The sequence below is a fragment of the Lycorma delicatula genome, chromosome 8 (genome assembly GCF_047948215.1).
Source record: "Lycorma delicatula isolate Av1 chromosome 8, ASM4794821v1, whole genome shotgun sequence".
Classification (NCBI taxonomy): Eukaryota; Metazoa; Arthropoda; class Insecta; order Hemiptera; family Fulgoridae; genus Lycorma; species Lycorma delicatula.
In genome coordinates, this window is record NC_134462.1 from 40542775 (window position 1) to 40558993 (window position 16219).

The 16219-nt window shown below is 30.8% G+C and overlaps 1 protein-coding gene across 3 annotated transcripts in view; it reads right to left on the minus strand.

Annotated features, from left to right (window-relative positions):
• The window catches only part of LOC142328627 (ABC transporter G family member 23-like), a 153096-nt gene that overhangs the window by 45028 nt on the left and 91849 nt on the right, over positions 1 to 16219 (minus strand). For all 3 annotated transcript variants that reach the window (XM_075372469.1, XM_075372470.1, XM_075372471.1), the window contains 3 exons: positions 10873 to 11019; positions 4169 to 4301; positions 883 to 1037 (listed from right to left, as the gene is read on the minus strand). In XM_075372469.1, coding sequence (XP_075228584.1) covers positions 883 to 1037; positions 4169 to 4301; positions 10873 to 11003 — 419 coding nt within the window. In that variant the 5' untranslated portion in view covers positions 11004 to 11019. The remainder of the gene's footprint in view (positions 1 to 882; positions 1038 to 4168; positions 4302 to 10872; positions 11020 to 16219) is intronic.

The following is a 16219-nucleotide window of genomic DNA, read 5'->3' on the forward strand; positions in this document are numbered from 1 at the left end:
AAGTGTGTACTTGGTGTAATTTACTTGCAATTAATTAATTATTATAACTTTTTATTCTAAATCCAAATAACAAAATAATTTGGGCAGCTTATTTATGTTAATAAGAGTTTTATTTGTTTGAAAATATATTATTTGGAAGTAGAATTTTTTAATGTAAAGTATAGCTGAAAAATTTATATACAGAATGAATTATAAAAATATTTTGTTTATTATATACTTATTTATTCAGTATGAAAAGTATAATAATCTAAATCTAAATATAAAATATATATAATCATGAAAAACATGGTTATACTTTTTTTAAACTATTGAAAATTATGTACAATTTTCAATCAAATATCATCATAATTGGTCTTCCGATAATTTTCAGAGCTAATTACAGTTTCTTGATTTGTAGCACTACTGATATTGTTAATAATGCTTCCTCTAACGACAGTTAGATAAAGAAAATCATTAACCATTTTTGTAATAAAAGTATACATAAAGATTTATATATATATTTTTGTTTTCAGATTTTACATAACTTTAAAGAACTTATATCAGAAACTTATTGCAGAAAAAATAGCAACCTTTTAACCTTTACAAAAGAATAGTTTATAAATATACAAGGTAAGAATAATATTAATAATAATTATTATTCTCATCAATGAGAATATAATTTTTATAATTTTATTATTAACCACAGTTATATCCAGAATAGTATTAATTACTAATATCAACCCTTATTTGAAAACTAAACCAATATTGAACAATAAATGTGTGCATAAACAAATTGCTCCATATGGATAAAGGATAATTAATTATGTTAATATATACTGCAAAATTTATATATATAAAATATATATATAGCAAAATGCTTATAAGCAACTTACTTAATCATACCTTAATGTTTCTGCTGTTCTGTTATGCGGTGGAAGTTCTAAAAAATTAAGTATCTCATCAGTTCTTGTTACAATTTGTTCTCTTGTCATTCCAAATAAGTAACCATAATATGCTAATGTTTCATACATACTAAATTCTTGGTATATTGCCAGTTCCTGTGAAATGTAAATAAAATTATTTGTCAATTTACAGCCTACTAATATCTAATCTACATACAATTCATGACATTAATGTTTGGTTAAATTATGTAACTGATTTTTAAATTTATAATGTCTTTATTTTTCATAAACAAAAGTTTTCTGAAGCATTTTAATCAGCTTAATTACCTCCATTAACTATCACAAAGTTATTATTTTATGCATTTACAGTTATTATTTTAGCAACTACACTGTATATTGTACATTGCAACCAACTGATCAATCAGTTGGTACAGTGATTAGCATGCTACCTTCTTTTTCAGTATATATTTAGTTCAGTAGTGGTTTGGATTTTTTCACTTATCTTTATTGTAATTTTATGTCATTAAATCTTGTTTATCATATTTTGGATCATAAAATAAAAAAAAAAATAAAAAGTGTTCCTAGTTGCATCTATTGAAAGTGTCAATGAGGGTTTGAACCTTGCATATTTTTTCAAAAATCAAAATTTTCAGTTGCTAAAGGTAAGTTTAATTTCATATGAAATTGTTACATAAAAGAGGGTTTACACAACACTAATGTTCTCTAGCAGCAAGACTATTTTTATGAAAATCAATTAATTGTAAGTTACTACTTGGAAAAAGACTCATATATCAATTTTATAATTGCAAAGTCTCTTATCATTTATGAAAATAAATGATACAAGTAAAATCTTATATCATATATTTTGTAACATTCCCCAAATCTCTCCTTAAGCCATATTGTAAAATAGCTTAAAATCGTGTAAGTGGTAACATCAAATAATTAAATCTTACTTCTAGCTGGTTTATATAATTAAGCTTTTAACATTTTATGTTAGTAGATAAAAAAAAAATGGAAGCTGCAAAAACATACTTTAACCAGTTTCATTTTACAAAATTCAGTTATTATAATGCATGCAATGCAATTATAAAAAAAAAAACCATTTACAGTAATTATATTTACAAATACAGTGATACAAATTTACAAATACAGTGCTTATATTTACAGTAAAACCAAATCAAGGAAGGCATTGTTTATCTACCATTTTTCATCTAATGCATAAGACAGTAATTTTATCCATCAGAAAGCTTTAAGAATTGTAAGCTAAACTATGGGAAAATACATTTTTTTTTTTTTTTTAATTTTTGCCTGCTAAAAGGAATCTAATACCAAACTGTTTAGAAAAAGATTAAGAAGTGATTTTTAAAAATGCAATTTTTTGTCAGTTTTAAGGGTTCCAATTTCCTTATTAGCCTGAAAAAATTTGCTTCATGGTGTAGAACAGTAACTGCAAGCAATCCTACGTAGAAAAAATGGACTCAGCCGAGTTCCTTTAATTTTAGCATCCTGGAAAAAATATTTCAAATATACAAACACAAATAAATAAAATTCCAACAAAATAAACAAATATATCATTAGATTTTTCACCACATACATAAAATACATAGGTAAGCATTCAGTGCATATAAGAATTTAGCAATCATAGTGCATTTTTATTTGCTATATTCAGTGTGTTGAATATTTATTCAGTGTTGTATTTACTGTTATATTTGTAGTTGAATGTGTCTGATATATTGGCAATTTAAATATTTGTTGCAGGTACTGTAGTATAATTATTTTTCTATTACTAGGTTGTGGTGTTTGTAATTTACCTTATGTTTTTTTTTCTTTTTGATTTGAAAATTCATATAGTAACTTTCAATGCTGAAAATGGAAATGTTGGCAATGAAATGAAATGTTAATTGATGTATGTGTTAATTATTTTCCATGGTTCTTGCCAAGAAGTGAACTGCTCCAATCGACCATTTTCACCAATTTTTTTCCTTTTCTTCATCTCTTTCATTTATTTATATCATCAATATACTGTTCGCCCACAACGAGAATAGAGCTCTAAAGAATGCAGTAGCAGTGTGACTACTATCATATGTGTGAGAGAGACAGACGTTACATACGTGTGTATGAGAGTATGTGTGAGAGAAGAGACAGATTGATGAAGGGGACTGCTACTTCCCTCCATATCCCTCATACTGCAGCTCCATTCTTGTGCTGGCTACACAAGTGGTGCCAGTATGGCAGTTTTTGTCTATATACTTTTTTTATTTTATTATTTGTACATTTATAAATTTAAAAAATATTTCAGTCAGGAGTTTGAAGTGTGATGAAAAAGTATCCGATATTGGCTGAAAAAAACAAAAATACTTAACCTCTTCAGTTCAGTGACTTTCCTTTTTTAAAGTAGGCCCCTTCTGATGCAGCACACTTCATTCAATATTTCCATTGTTGGAAGCATTTTTCAAAGCCATTTTCACTGAGTGTCATAAGCCTCTTGTAGCTTTTCTTCTGATCTCTTCTCTGTTTTCAGATCTCTTTTCTTTAAGCAGAACTTTATGCTTACGAAAGAACCAAAAATTGCAGGGAACAATGTCTGGTGGGTAAGGAGCCTATTGAAGTTGTCCAATCCCATGTTTTGCCAAGTATCTCTGGATGGTGCCGACTAAAAATTATTTTGAAAAATGTTTCCAATGAAAACATCGCTGGAATAATTGTATTACATCAGAAAGGGCTTACTTTAAATGAAAAAGTCATTGAATTAAAAAAAATTAAGTAATTTTGTTTTTATCAGCCAAGGTTGGATACTTTTTCATCACACCTTGTGCTCCTAAATTTAAATAACTTTATAACAATTCATAGAGATTTTTTAAAACTGTAATTGATTTAAAAACACTTCAATATTTTTTAAACATACATGCTGCGGATACTAAAATACAAACTCTGTAAATAAATCAATTATTGAATTATCTTATGCGACTGCATATATTCTTACATAAAAGAAAATATATATGATACATCATTCGCTTAGTTAAGGTCTGACTACTTATGTGTCATTCCTACCTATTTGTCCCAAAAAAACGGTGATATGTGTGTTTTCTCTGTGTGTATTTTATCTTATATGTATCATATCACCAACTTATATACCTGTAATGCTTAACAAGTTAATTTAGTAAAATCTGTAACCAACTGTATACTGTTTAATATCATTAGAGTATGTATCTTTTGATTTAGAAATTAAGGGTGGCATTAATACTTCATTTTCATGCTTAACTTTTAAAAGCTGAATTAATTTTTACCTGAGGCATATATCCGATATTATTTTTTGTTCTTGCTTTGACATAAATTTCACCTGCATCAAGTTCATTTCTACCTACTATGCAGCTAAGTAATGTTGTTTTACCACAACCACTGGGGCCCAATAATCCATAGCTAAAAACAAATTAAAGAAAAATAAATAATCATATTTTGTATTAATAAAATGTAATTAATTTCAACAATTCGTTTAAGAAGTTTAATATTACTCTGTTCAGTCAGTGACTTCATTCTGTTATTTTTTAAAAGAATTTTTCTAGTTCTTCCACTTATCTTCTAGGAATTTTTGACAAGGTCAAAAATAAGGTAAATTATTGTAATATTTTTTATTGTAATATTAAGGTAATAATTTAATATTTTTTTAGTTTAAAAAGGAAATTTTTTAAACACTTCCATGTTCATTGTAATAACAGCTAGTTGCTGCTGTACAACTAGTTGCTAGGTGCTGTAGAATTGAGTTGTTGCGTTTAGAAATGACATCACATATATCCTCTGTAGATTTGATGTTCTAATGTGCAACAATAATTAATACAACTAAATGAAGAAGTAAGAAGTGGGAAATCATTTCACTCCTTATTTTTTAAAATAATTGTTGATAGTTATTCTTCATGGCAAAACCATTATCATGAGTTATTTGTGTTATTTGTCAGGTTACCAACAACCATTTGGTTTTAACACTTATTACACTTATATGTCATTACATTACAAAACAAAAATATAAAAATTCCCAAAAGATTACAAAAGTTGCCTTGATCTTTAGAGTTAATACCAATGTAAGACTATAAATTTAACTTTAGTTACGATTCATATTGCTTGTTTTTTCCTTAGACATATGATTATAGAACAAAGTTTTAAAAATATCATGGAAAATTTAAACTGGAGGGGAAATGAAATCTGCTGATCATAATCCAGATTTTCTTCAGAATAAAGCTTATTTTATTTAACTCTTAAAATCCTTAAGGAATATGTGGATCACCCGTGTTTGAAGCTAGGTGGTGGTGTTGAAGAAAGTTTGTCATTACTACAGTATCCTACCATCTATCAAACTACGCCATACAAGATGTCAGACTGATAGATTGATTCATAGGTTAGTTTTTATTTGACTGCCATTTGTATTAAACGTATTTGGTGTTACTTAATGTAATGGAAAAAGAACAATTTTTATCTGTAATTCATTTTTTGTTTTTGGATGGAAGAATGTGCAAAGAAATAAAAGTGAAGTTGGATTCTGTCTATCTGACAGTTATCGGAAGTTGGATCTCTGCCAACTGTGAGATATTGGTTTAAACGAACCAATAAACAAATTTATTGGTGTTTTTAGTAAGAAATGAATTTAAACATGGCCGTATATCTGTTTTTGATGAGGAGTGGCCAGGTCACCCAGCAGACATGGTTTCTTAGGAAATCATTGAAAAGGTCCACGACATGATTCTTGCTGATCGCCAAATAAAAGTTTGTGAAGTAGCAGAGAATGTAGGTATGTCATACAAAACAGTAATAAAAATATTACATGATAAATTAAGAATGAGAAAGCTGTCGGTATCATGGGTGCCGTGATTGCTCACTTTGGACAATAAGCGGATAGGGCTGTCAACTCCGAAGCAATGTTTGGACCCTCTTTAAGGAAAATTTTGCTTATTAAATCGAATCGTCACCGTTGATTAAACCTGCATCTATTACTATATGTCAGAGGCCAAACGATAATCAAAACAATGGGTTTTACCAGGCGAATCTGCTCCAAAGAAGGCCAAGATGGTCCCGTTGGCCGGAAAGGTCATGGCTACGATTTTTTGGGATGCGAAGAGAATAATCCTCGTAGACTTTCTGGAAAAAGGAAGCAAAATCATGGAGCATTACTTCAGTTAATTATTGGACCAATTCATCGAGAAATTGAAACAGACACGGCCCCAGTTGATAAAGAAAAAGATACTGTTTCATCACGACAGCGCACCAGCTCACTCATCCGGAATCATTGCAGCCAAATTGCATGAATTACATTACAAATTGCTGCCACATCCACCGTACTCACCCAACCTGTCTCCCTATGACTTCTTTCTGTTCCTCAACATGAAAACATGGTCGCAGGAAAAAGTTCAGCTAAAATGAAGAGGTCATCATTGAGACAGAAGCCTATTCTGAAGAATTTGACAAATCATACTTTTTAGAGGGTTTAAAAAAATAGTAGGAACATTGGAAAAAGGGTATCCTCCTAATTATGTTTACAGTAAGATATAAACTATCGCTATCCACTGGTTTGCTCAGAGGAAGATTATACCACTTTTATTTTCAGTTTTAGTTTTATTTTATCAAAACGAGTAAATTTTTTTAATATTTATTAACAAATCTAAGGATGGATAAAGTTGTCAATTTATATTTTGTGTGAACAGTACTAATATGTAGTTATTCCAAACTTTTTATGGAATTCTTTTTTCAACTTGTTAAAATTTGAATTAGAATGATTACTTTTCACGTTGTTTACGTAAATCACCAGAAGTTGTCTCTCGAGGGAAATTGAAATGCTAGTTCAGAATTTCAAATACTTTACTTGTTTTATAATTTTTTTATTTTTTGTGTGTTTTTCTATTATAATTTTGATTTCTTTATGTTATTTATTTTGAGTGATAATTAAGCAAAAAAACTTAAAACAAAAGAAAAGTTATTTTTCTGCGTTTACTTATTTTATAATTTTGTCTAAATTAAAATTCTCTTGGCATGACTTATAGGCACAGCATTATTAATCACTGTAATCTAATAACTCTTTAATCAATTGTATTATATATATTATTTGCATTTTGTTGCAAAATATTAAAAGAAGAAAATTTATTTAGCCTAAATGCGTAAATAGTGCTTTATAAATTGAAGGTATCTTAAATAGAATGGGTGGAAGAAATAAATAAACACAGGAAACAGATGTTTAATTCAGTTAACCTACGAAGAGACAGTATCACCCATAAACTGACCCAGAAATGAGAAGCTTAAATGAATGCCATGTCATGAGAAGATCTGCCAATAAATAGAACTGTGAATTGACCGATGTAATATATTTTAATGAAAAAATATCCTGTGATAACTGTTATTACTATATATGTTGATATTTTTTTCCTTGTAATATTAAATATCTTTATATTAAAAAGTAGACTATCTTGAAAATATTGGATTCCTGTACATACAAGTATATCCTTAAAAAACTTGTTTTTCGTTCTAAAGGTTAACAGTCTGAGCTGGGTAAAAAGTTGTACTTATAAACAAAAAAACAGTTACACAGGTAGAAAAGGAATGATAATTCAATGTATTTAAATATATTATGCTAACACTATTTATTTATTTTCCTTTTTTTACAATTTGCGATTTTTTATTTATTTTCAAAATATCGGTTTTAATTTTTTAATTAATGAGTCGTACACCTGAATTAGTCCAATTCTTTCAAAGTAGAGAGTTTTATTAATCATATTTTGTTATATTGTTAATAAAAATTAATAAAATTTTATATCACAACCATTGTAACATTTTTTTTTTTAAATAATTTTTGTGAAATTTGGATACACTGTCCAGATATGAAATTCATAAGCAAACGGTCAGAAAGACACTTAATTCATGGGCTGATATGACTTCCTAGATTGAGCTTATAAATATTCATTAGGAGCTACATTACTGGTCTCTTACAGCCATATCCTTATCGGTTAGTATATATATGTTCAACAATCTCGTGTATAATGTGTATGTATATTTATGGTACTGTAACTCTAATGAAATGGCTGCTTCGATTTTCATGAGATGTTTTTTCATTAAAAAAATCCATCTCAACTAGATAAGGAGAACAGAAAAGTTCAAAATACAGGAGGGAAACAAAATTTAGTGGTAATCTTGAAAATATAAACAGAGGTAATTAAATTCAATTTTTAAACCGTATTCTGAAAATTAATATGAAGACATAATTTTAAAATACATTGAAAAATAAAACGGTGAATAATTTTTTTTTTAAATTATTTGAAATTGATAATTTTTTTTTTTATTCGTAACTAGCAGACATGGAAATGCTTCGCTATTGCTAGATTTGAGTATATATGTGGATTAAATGAACACAATTGAAAATTTTATAAAAAATTAACATTACGGAATTTCACAAAATTTAACCTTCCCATTTTCCCTTTCTCCCCTTTTCACCATTTTCCTTTTCCCATTTTCATTTTTACCATATTCCCTTTCACTTTCCTCCATTCCCCATTTTACTCTCCCATTTCCCTCTTTCTTCCCCTTCCATTGTTTACCCTTTTCCCTTCCTCTTTACCCATTACCTGTTTTATTTTTTATCCTTTCCCATTTCCATTTCCTTTTCAACTTTTCCCCCTTTTTTATTTTTCCATTTTCCCCTTCTTCCGTTTTACTTTTTTCGAATTTTCCCTTTCTCACCATTTCCCCGCGCATATATCGGTCCAGTAATTTTTTACTCTATAACGGACACACATACCGGAAACACTGAAATAGAATCATAATATATTTAGTATAGCGTGTGTTGCTTTTACGTCCAACAGATAGCGCTGTTTTTAAAAAAAGCATGTTTTTAACATGCTTTTAATGCTCGAATATGTTCCTTGCATAACTAACGCGTAACAGTGCTTCATACAGTGTTTGATTATATAAGTTAACAACAATGTGTCGTAAATTGGAACTAGTACAAAAAACAACTTACCCTTATATGACGCGATGATGTAATAAAAACAGAAAAGCTTTATAAATAGTTGAAATCAGTTAAAATTTCTGTCAATTTTATTTATTTCCTACTCTTAATTTTTCAGGGAAGCTCCCTGAAAAATGAACGCGTCCTTAATTTTTCCTTTACGCTTCCTCCTTATACAATGTGTCCTACGAAGAAATGGAAATCTTTCTAGACTTGTTCTACTGGTGAAAATAATGAAAAAAGGTAATATAAACATAGGTATGCAAATACTTTGTTTTCGAGTTACAGCTAGCGAAAGGACTTTAGCTCTTCTAATAAAAAGAAATCCTACTGCAATTTTTTTGACCTAAATTGAGTAGTAAAGTTGGTGGTTTCTTATGTAATCTGACTTGGCAAATAGCATAAAACAGGCCCCAGAACATTAACTCCAATAATTTTTAAGATATCCGACATAAAACACAAAATCGATGTCGATAAACAACTTCTTTTAGATTTATAGTACAATAGCTTTGTTAAATGACTAGTAAATTCGGAAGATTAAATAACAAAACTTCTAGAGGATTTAATTTTGAGAAAAAATCTGTAAATACAGCCGAAAAAAGGAAATAAAAACTTTGAAAAATGTTTTTTTTTTATTGAAACAAAACAGATGAAAAGCAGACAGAAAATCGTATTATTCTTTCTGTATGTAATAAGCGTTATTTTTAAAGCATTCTTTAAAGTATTCTCTTTAAACATTCTTCAGTAATCAGCATTTACGAACGAAAGGCTCATTTCAAGTGTGTTCCTTTTCTGTTGAACGCCACGTAAATCATCGAGTTAATAATAAACATCGTGTGATTCAGCATATTCAGCGTAGCCCAGGCACTAGTACAAGGTGAATTTCATATAGCACAATGATATTTACAGTGACGGCTCGTAGCTAAAATTAATGGTGATGCTGCTCCAGAAAATTTTTTTCTGGGACTTTTCAAGTCCATGATTAAAGTTCTCTATAAAATAAAAGAACCGAAAAAATTAATCAAATAGAATAGCTGGAAGCAGATAATAATCTGATTCTACACTTTATCATATTCAAGAATATGACACACGGTTTTTCAGCACATTGTGCTTAAAGACCGTATTCGGTTTAACCGAATAAGTAATAAAAATCTCAATACAGATAATATTTTTTAGTATTATTAGATAATAACTTAATAAAATGTCCGCTTAAAAACACTATAGTCCAATGGCGCTTAATTTAAATTTCTATATTCACAGAAACTAATACATAATTACTTTTTACTCATTACCTTCTCTTTCGCCCTTCCAGCGTGTTTTTGGACAGATTTGGCAATCGAAGAGCCCTTATTGTCCGCCATCTTTTGATCACTGCTGAAAAAATAACTAATCCACATTCATATTCCTTCCACCGACTAAACAGAAAAGGGAACGAACAAGGAACGTTCTATAAATACGCGGAGTAAAAAAAAAGACTACCTTCCACCAGCACACCAGGGACGGCACTGCTGGAGCGTCAGTACTCTCTCACCCTCGCAGCCTCGCGTGCAGCTTCGTATGTGCGCATGCGACTGTCCGCTGCCATTGTGAAGCGCACAGTTCCATACAAAGATTTTTGTATCTTTTTCATAAACTTGGGAATGATTACTGACATTAAGATTAAGGATTATATTTTGTACAAGTATAAAGAAAGAATTAAAGAAAAAAGGACTCATTATATTAAATGTTTTCGATAATATCTGTGGATATAGGGGATGCTGGATTTCTACAATGCCTATACGCGAGCCGCCACTGGATATTATTTGTATTCGAGTTTTTCGTCTTGCGGCTCGATTAACTCATCACTTCACTGGAATGAAGTTAAAACCAACTGTTGAAATTACAACCAGTACTTAGATCCCATCTATAAAGCAACATCCCCAGCTATAATCAAGCTATAAAAATTACAAATCATTGACTATAACAATATTTGTAAAAACAAACTTTGAAATTAATTTTTAATATACTTACATAGAATTTTCAGGAACAGTCATATTTAAACCTCTTAAAACTACATGATTTAAATATTTTTTATATGCACTTCTGACAGTAATGGCTGGTTGCGACATGTATGATGACATGCTGCTTTCTCCTGTATCCATATTTCTTCAGTTTTATCTGGAAAAAATATATATACATTATTAAGTTTTATTAATATTAGAATTTACATTTTAATTTAATCATTTATAAATGTTTTCTAACCCAGAATCGTTAAGAACAGATCGTTTCAAGATTTGAATGGTTTCATTTTTAATAACTCTATTTTTGCTTTCAAATTAAGAGTAAAAGAGTTATATTAGAAAAAGTTTGTGAAAGCTTAAATTAGATGAAGGATACGTACGGAAAAAGTGTTGCTATAATATTTTATATTATTATTTTCTAATTCTTTCTTTATTTTAAATAACTTGACTAAATTATTTTCAAATAGAATTTATTTCCTATTAATAAATCGATAGTTTATTTTTTTTCGTAATAAGTCTACTAAGAAGCATTGTCTAGGCCCATTCTAGACAATTAAACTGGGGAATTGTCATTGTGCGCAATCATGATCATACGGCCGTCGAACTACCACTATTCACTTAATTATAGATACATTACACAGCTAAAAATAAGTACATTAACGAACTATTACTTTATATCAGTGGTTTCCAAACCTTTTCGATTCGCGGCGCCCTTTCTGAGTCGCAGCGTCCTTTTTCAATTAAAATTTTTCCATGGCGCCCTACCGTAAATAAAAGTATAACTACTCGTAAGTAAGAGATAAAAATAAATGAAACTCGTGTATCTTCAATATTTTTTAATTTATTAACATTAAATTAATAATTATAAATGTCTTGGTTCAATTAATTATGAAGCTTTTACAATATTTCGCGGCGCCCCTATGAAGAGGCCGCGGGGCACAGTTTGGGAATCACTGCATTATGATATTAATAAAAAAATTATACAAATAAAAAAACTTAAGTATCAGTCTAAATTTACAATTTTTTTTTGTTTCTGATGAATTAATTCCACACATAAGCCTGAGGCTTGTCCGTGGAAATATGGAATTTTGTAGTATATGAAAAATGGCCATACGTGACTGAGATTCGAACTCCGGACCTCCGGATGAAAGGCTGAAACGCTACCACTCCGCTACGAAGATCGGCATTATGTTAAAATTCTATTTCATATCTACGAGGCGGATTATCGCATTTTTTAAATTTTATCATTCTATTTGTCAATAGTAAATTCCCGATTTTCATTATTCCCGATTTTAATTAAGTTTAAGAACTTTATTTCTGGAAAAAAAGATCGGCTATAAATGGTATTTCAAATATATGTATACGTTCGACACCTCCTATTGTATCATAAATAAGTTTCGTACATTTTTTGGTGAATTTTTCATTATGTTCTCAAAAAAAAAAAATTGAAAGAAAAGAACTAAATATTAATAAGAGATATCTAATGCAATAGCTTTGTTATTTTTTTTTTAATTATATACTTGAATTGCGCTCTTCCCATGGTAAATTTTTTTTTGCAATTTGCTCACTTGTTTTTTTCCTTAACGTGTACGTTGCTATCTGTTCAAATAGTGAAAATGTTCAGTGACGTTTTAACCTCTTCAACTAGATGATCTTTTATTAATAAGAACCCCTCCCCCCCCCCCTAGACTAGTGAAATGAGATTGATATGTATGACATGTAATTGAGGTGTTGTTTTGTATAGACTCGGCCGACCACTCCTGAGACGTGTGGGTGTGGTCAATGAATTCCAATCACCATAGTACGATCTTGATGAAGCTTGTGAGACCCCGGAGGGAAGCTCTAGAGGAGGGCAAGACAGGGGGGCAGACGACTGCCACGGCACACTGGAGCGACTGTGGTAAAGCCTAACGGCGAGGACCAGTTGCTTCGTGGGTGCTTAATAAGATTAAAAAAATCACCAAAGTACGGCCCCGCCGCACCCCGGAGGGACGGCCCCGTTAGAGGCGAAGCACAAAGGACCGAGTCCCGGTTGCTGGGTGATGGAGGCCGGGAACGGCATTGCCGGGCCTGACATTTCCCTCGTCTGGCAATTAGAGCCAAAGGCACCTCCCGGAACCGTGTTCATGCTTAATTGTGGGTCTGGTTCCGGGAGGCAGGAAAAAAAATCACCAAAGTACCGGCCGGTCTCTGTGGCGCGAATAGTAGCCTTTTATTCGGAGATCCCGGGTTCGAATCCCCCGGTCAGGCATGGCATTTTTGCACAGGCTACAAATATTCATCTCATCCTCTGAAGCAATACCTAACGGTGGACCCGGAGGTTAAACAAACAACCAAAAAAAAATCACCGAAGTACAGCGGTATCCACTGAATTGTTTTTAATTCCGTTATAAAACAACTAGCTTTTACAAGGATTCGAATTTTAGAACCTTCGACTACGAAAATCAGCTGTTAAGCAGCTAGTTTACGACGATGAATTAACCACTAGACCAGCTCGGTGGGCTAATTTTTTATTTTTAATGATTTATTTTATTACGTAATAATTTTTTTTAATTTTTATTTTGGACTTAGGTTCCGATCCTCTCTTGATGAAAAAAGGTTTTCCACCAATCCTTATGCTTCTTCTGCATATTATCAAAACAAGTAGGAGTGCAGGTATTAAAACTTGTACAATTTGTCATAGATTTAATCTAAAGTAGTTTTTAGAATATTAATCTTGAGAGCACGGTCACTTTGAAAGTGAAAAAAAAAATATGTTTTTTATTTTATAATTTAATTCTGTTGCGGAAAAAATTAGAAAGTTTAAGATTAAATATTTTTCACCATGAAAATGCATTAAAATAAAATTTTAGAAAGTTTGTAGTTTTAATTTAAATTTCTGTGGTTTAATGCATTTTTTAACCATTAAATATTTGAAGACTAGTTAAAATATTGAAACGTTATAGTTGATTAATTTATAAACATGTTTTTCAATACCGTATAAAGCAATTTTTCAAAGAAAATTTTATTTGCGTTATCCAATTTAAAATTTCGGCCAATAATTATAGTCTTATAAAAAAAGATTGATTATTTAATTTTATATTATACCGTCATATTTTAACTGTTAACTTAGTGTAACAGTTTATTGTTATTCAACAGCGACATTTAGAGTCAATTATAATAAGTTTTCTTATTTTTACTCTTAAGTAAACTAGAACTATTTAAAGAACAAAGGAGATTATTTGGTAATAAACGAGAAAGTCACACTTCTGCAACACGTTTAATAACTATGAAGGCAACGGAACAGGAATGTTGAGCGAATATATTCGAAATTTAGCGATGGCAAAGCATCTCTTTTTTAAATATCTACTGAAACATTCTCATCACTGGCATCTTGAGTGAGGCCTAGCTGATGATTGCAAAATGTAATCAGTGTTTGAGGGTCAATAAGACGACCTCTCGTACACCGCTTCAGGGCTAAGAACGCACGGAATGGTGAAGCGACCGGAACCGTCACCCAAGGTGGGTATCCCCATAGTCAGGATGTTTCTTTACAGCAAGTTCCGGACTGTATTATAGAAGTACGAATCCAATACACAATCTGCAACCTCATTCGCAATAAAATTGTATATATGTATATATATCTTATTATTTAAGTAATTATTAATTATTACATAAATTTAAAAAACAATATTGTAAATAAATCAAACGTAGAAGGTAATAACATTTTTTGAAACATGAAAAGATAGTTAAGAAATTGGGGGTGGTATTTTTCATAAATTTCTATTGAAAGTAGGGGTAACTTCAAACGTATCCCAAAAACTAGTAAAACGTTTTTCTAAAGAACCATTTCGATGTAAAGTTTATTGAATGATTTTAACCGTTTCGAACGAAAATGGCCCCACGAAATTCAAAATTATTAATTATTATTTTGATGCTCAAAAATTACTAAATAAAACATAGTTTTAGTTAATTGTTACTATCTTAAGTAATATGACTTATAAATTTTAAATACATTTGAAAATAAAACAATCAATTTACATTAATGCTTCAGAAATAATCTGTAAGCATTCGTAAAAGGGATGGAGTCATTTGATTGATTAGGGAAGTAAAATTTTGAACTGGTTTCACGGACAGCTAGATTTAACTATTCGTTGGTTATTTTTTATAAAATTATTTGAAAGAACATGTCTACCTCCATAATTTAATTACTGATATAGAAGAAGAAATGTTTTTTAAGACAAGTTTTTACAAATGTATCGTTCGACTAATGTTTATCTGAGCCTGGACTTCAGTTTTCGTAGCCATCCTGGTTTTTTTTAAATTTTTTTACAATTATAACAATTATATGAAAATATTAGCTTATAAATGTTAGTAATCTAACAATCTTACTGTATTTTAGTTTTTTCGATGGTATTACCGAAGAATTACTAAATTTAATTTTTTTTTAACGGTAATCTTATTTATGTACAACTAAATCCCGGGCCACAGGTCAGCCCATGTCAGAACAAGACGAAATGCATGATTTATGATAAGGAGGGTCACAGAACCGACGTCTGTCCAACTCTTCAATGAAAGTATCTCCAAATTAATACGAGCAGGGGTAGGAGGTTACTGGACATAACCTGGACGTTATCATTCTGTCGAAGCCTCCTACATCGGTCTCATCCAGTGAGATATGGCTAGTGGATCAATCCTAAATTCAGGGCTGGGTGAGAATATATAACGGAGATACTATAGCACAAAGGCAGGGACGACAAGTTAGCGAGGAGGTGATGGACAGCCTTCCGTGGAGTCGTCGTTCGTTCGGGCTTGCCGGGATGAGGACTCCGTCGCCCTCGAGCTGTTAAGATAGAGACTCGGGTGGGGATCCGGTTAGAGGCAGGCAGCTGTTAAAAGACCGACACCCGATGTGGGCTCCCTTTGTGGGATACTCACATTGAAGACAAGACATCAAGACACTGAGTCCCGGTCCCTAGGGTGGGGTACAGGAACGACACAGTCGGGCCTGGATACCTTGCCCTAGGAGTTGGAGGCAGGCACTGAAACGATCCGTTAGAATGGACAATCCTCTGGGCTGTGCCTATATGCTTTACGGTTAATCCATCCCAAAGGATAGGGAAACAAGATAAAACAAAAAAAAACTAAAATCCCCGTGATTTATTTAATGAATTAATTCATTTTCATGGCGAAATTTAACCTTTCTCAGGTGAAATGATTAATACCTGTAGATATACGCATAACTATGTGTATACCGGTGTAATTAATTAAATTATACATTATGTAATTAATTTAAAAAATTCTGATTACTCATGTTACTGTTTTTCAATTTATCTGCTCATTAATGTTTTTGTAGGTAACAGACGAATATATTAAAA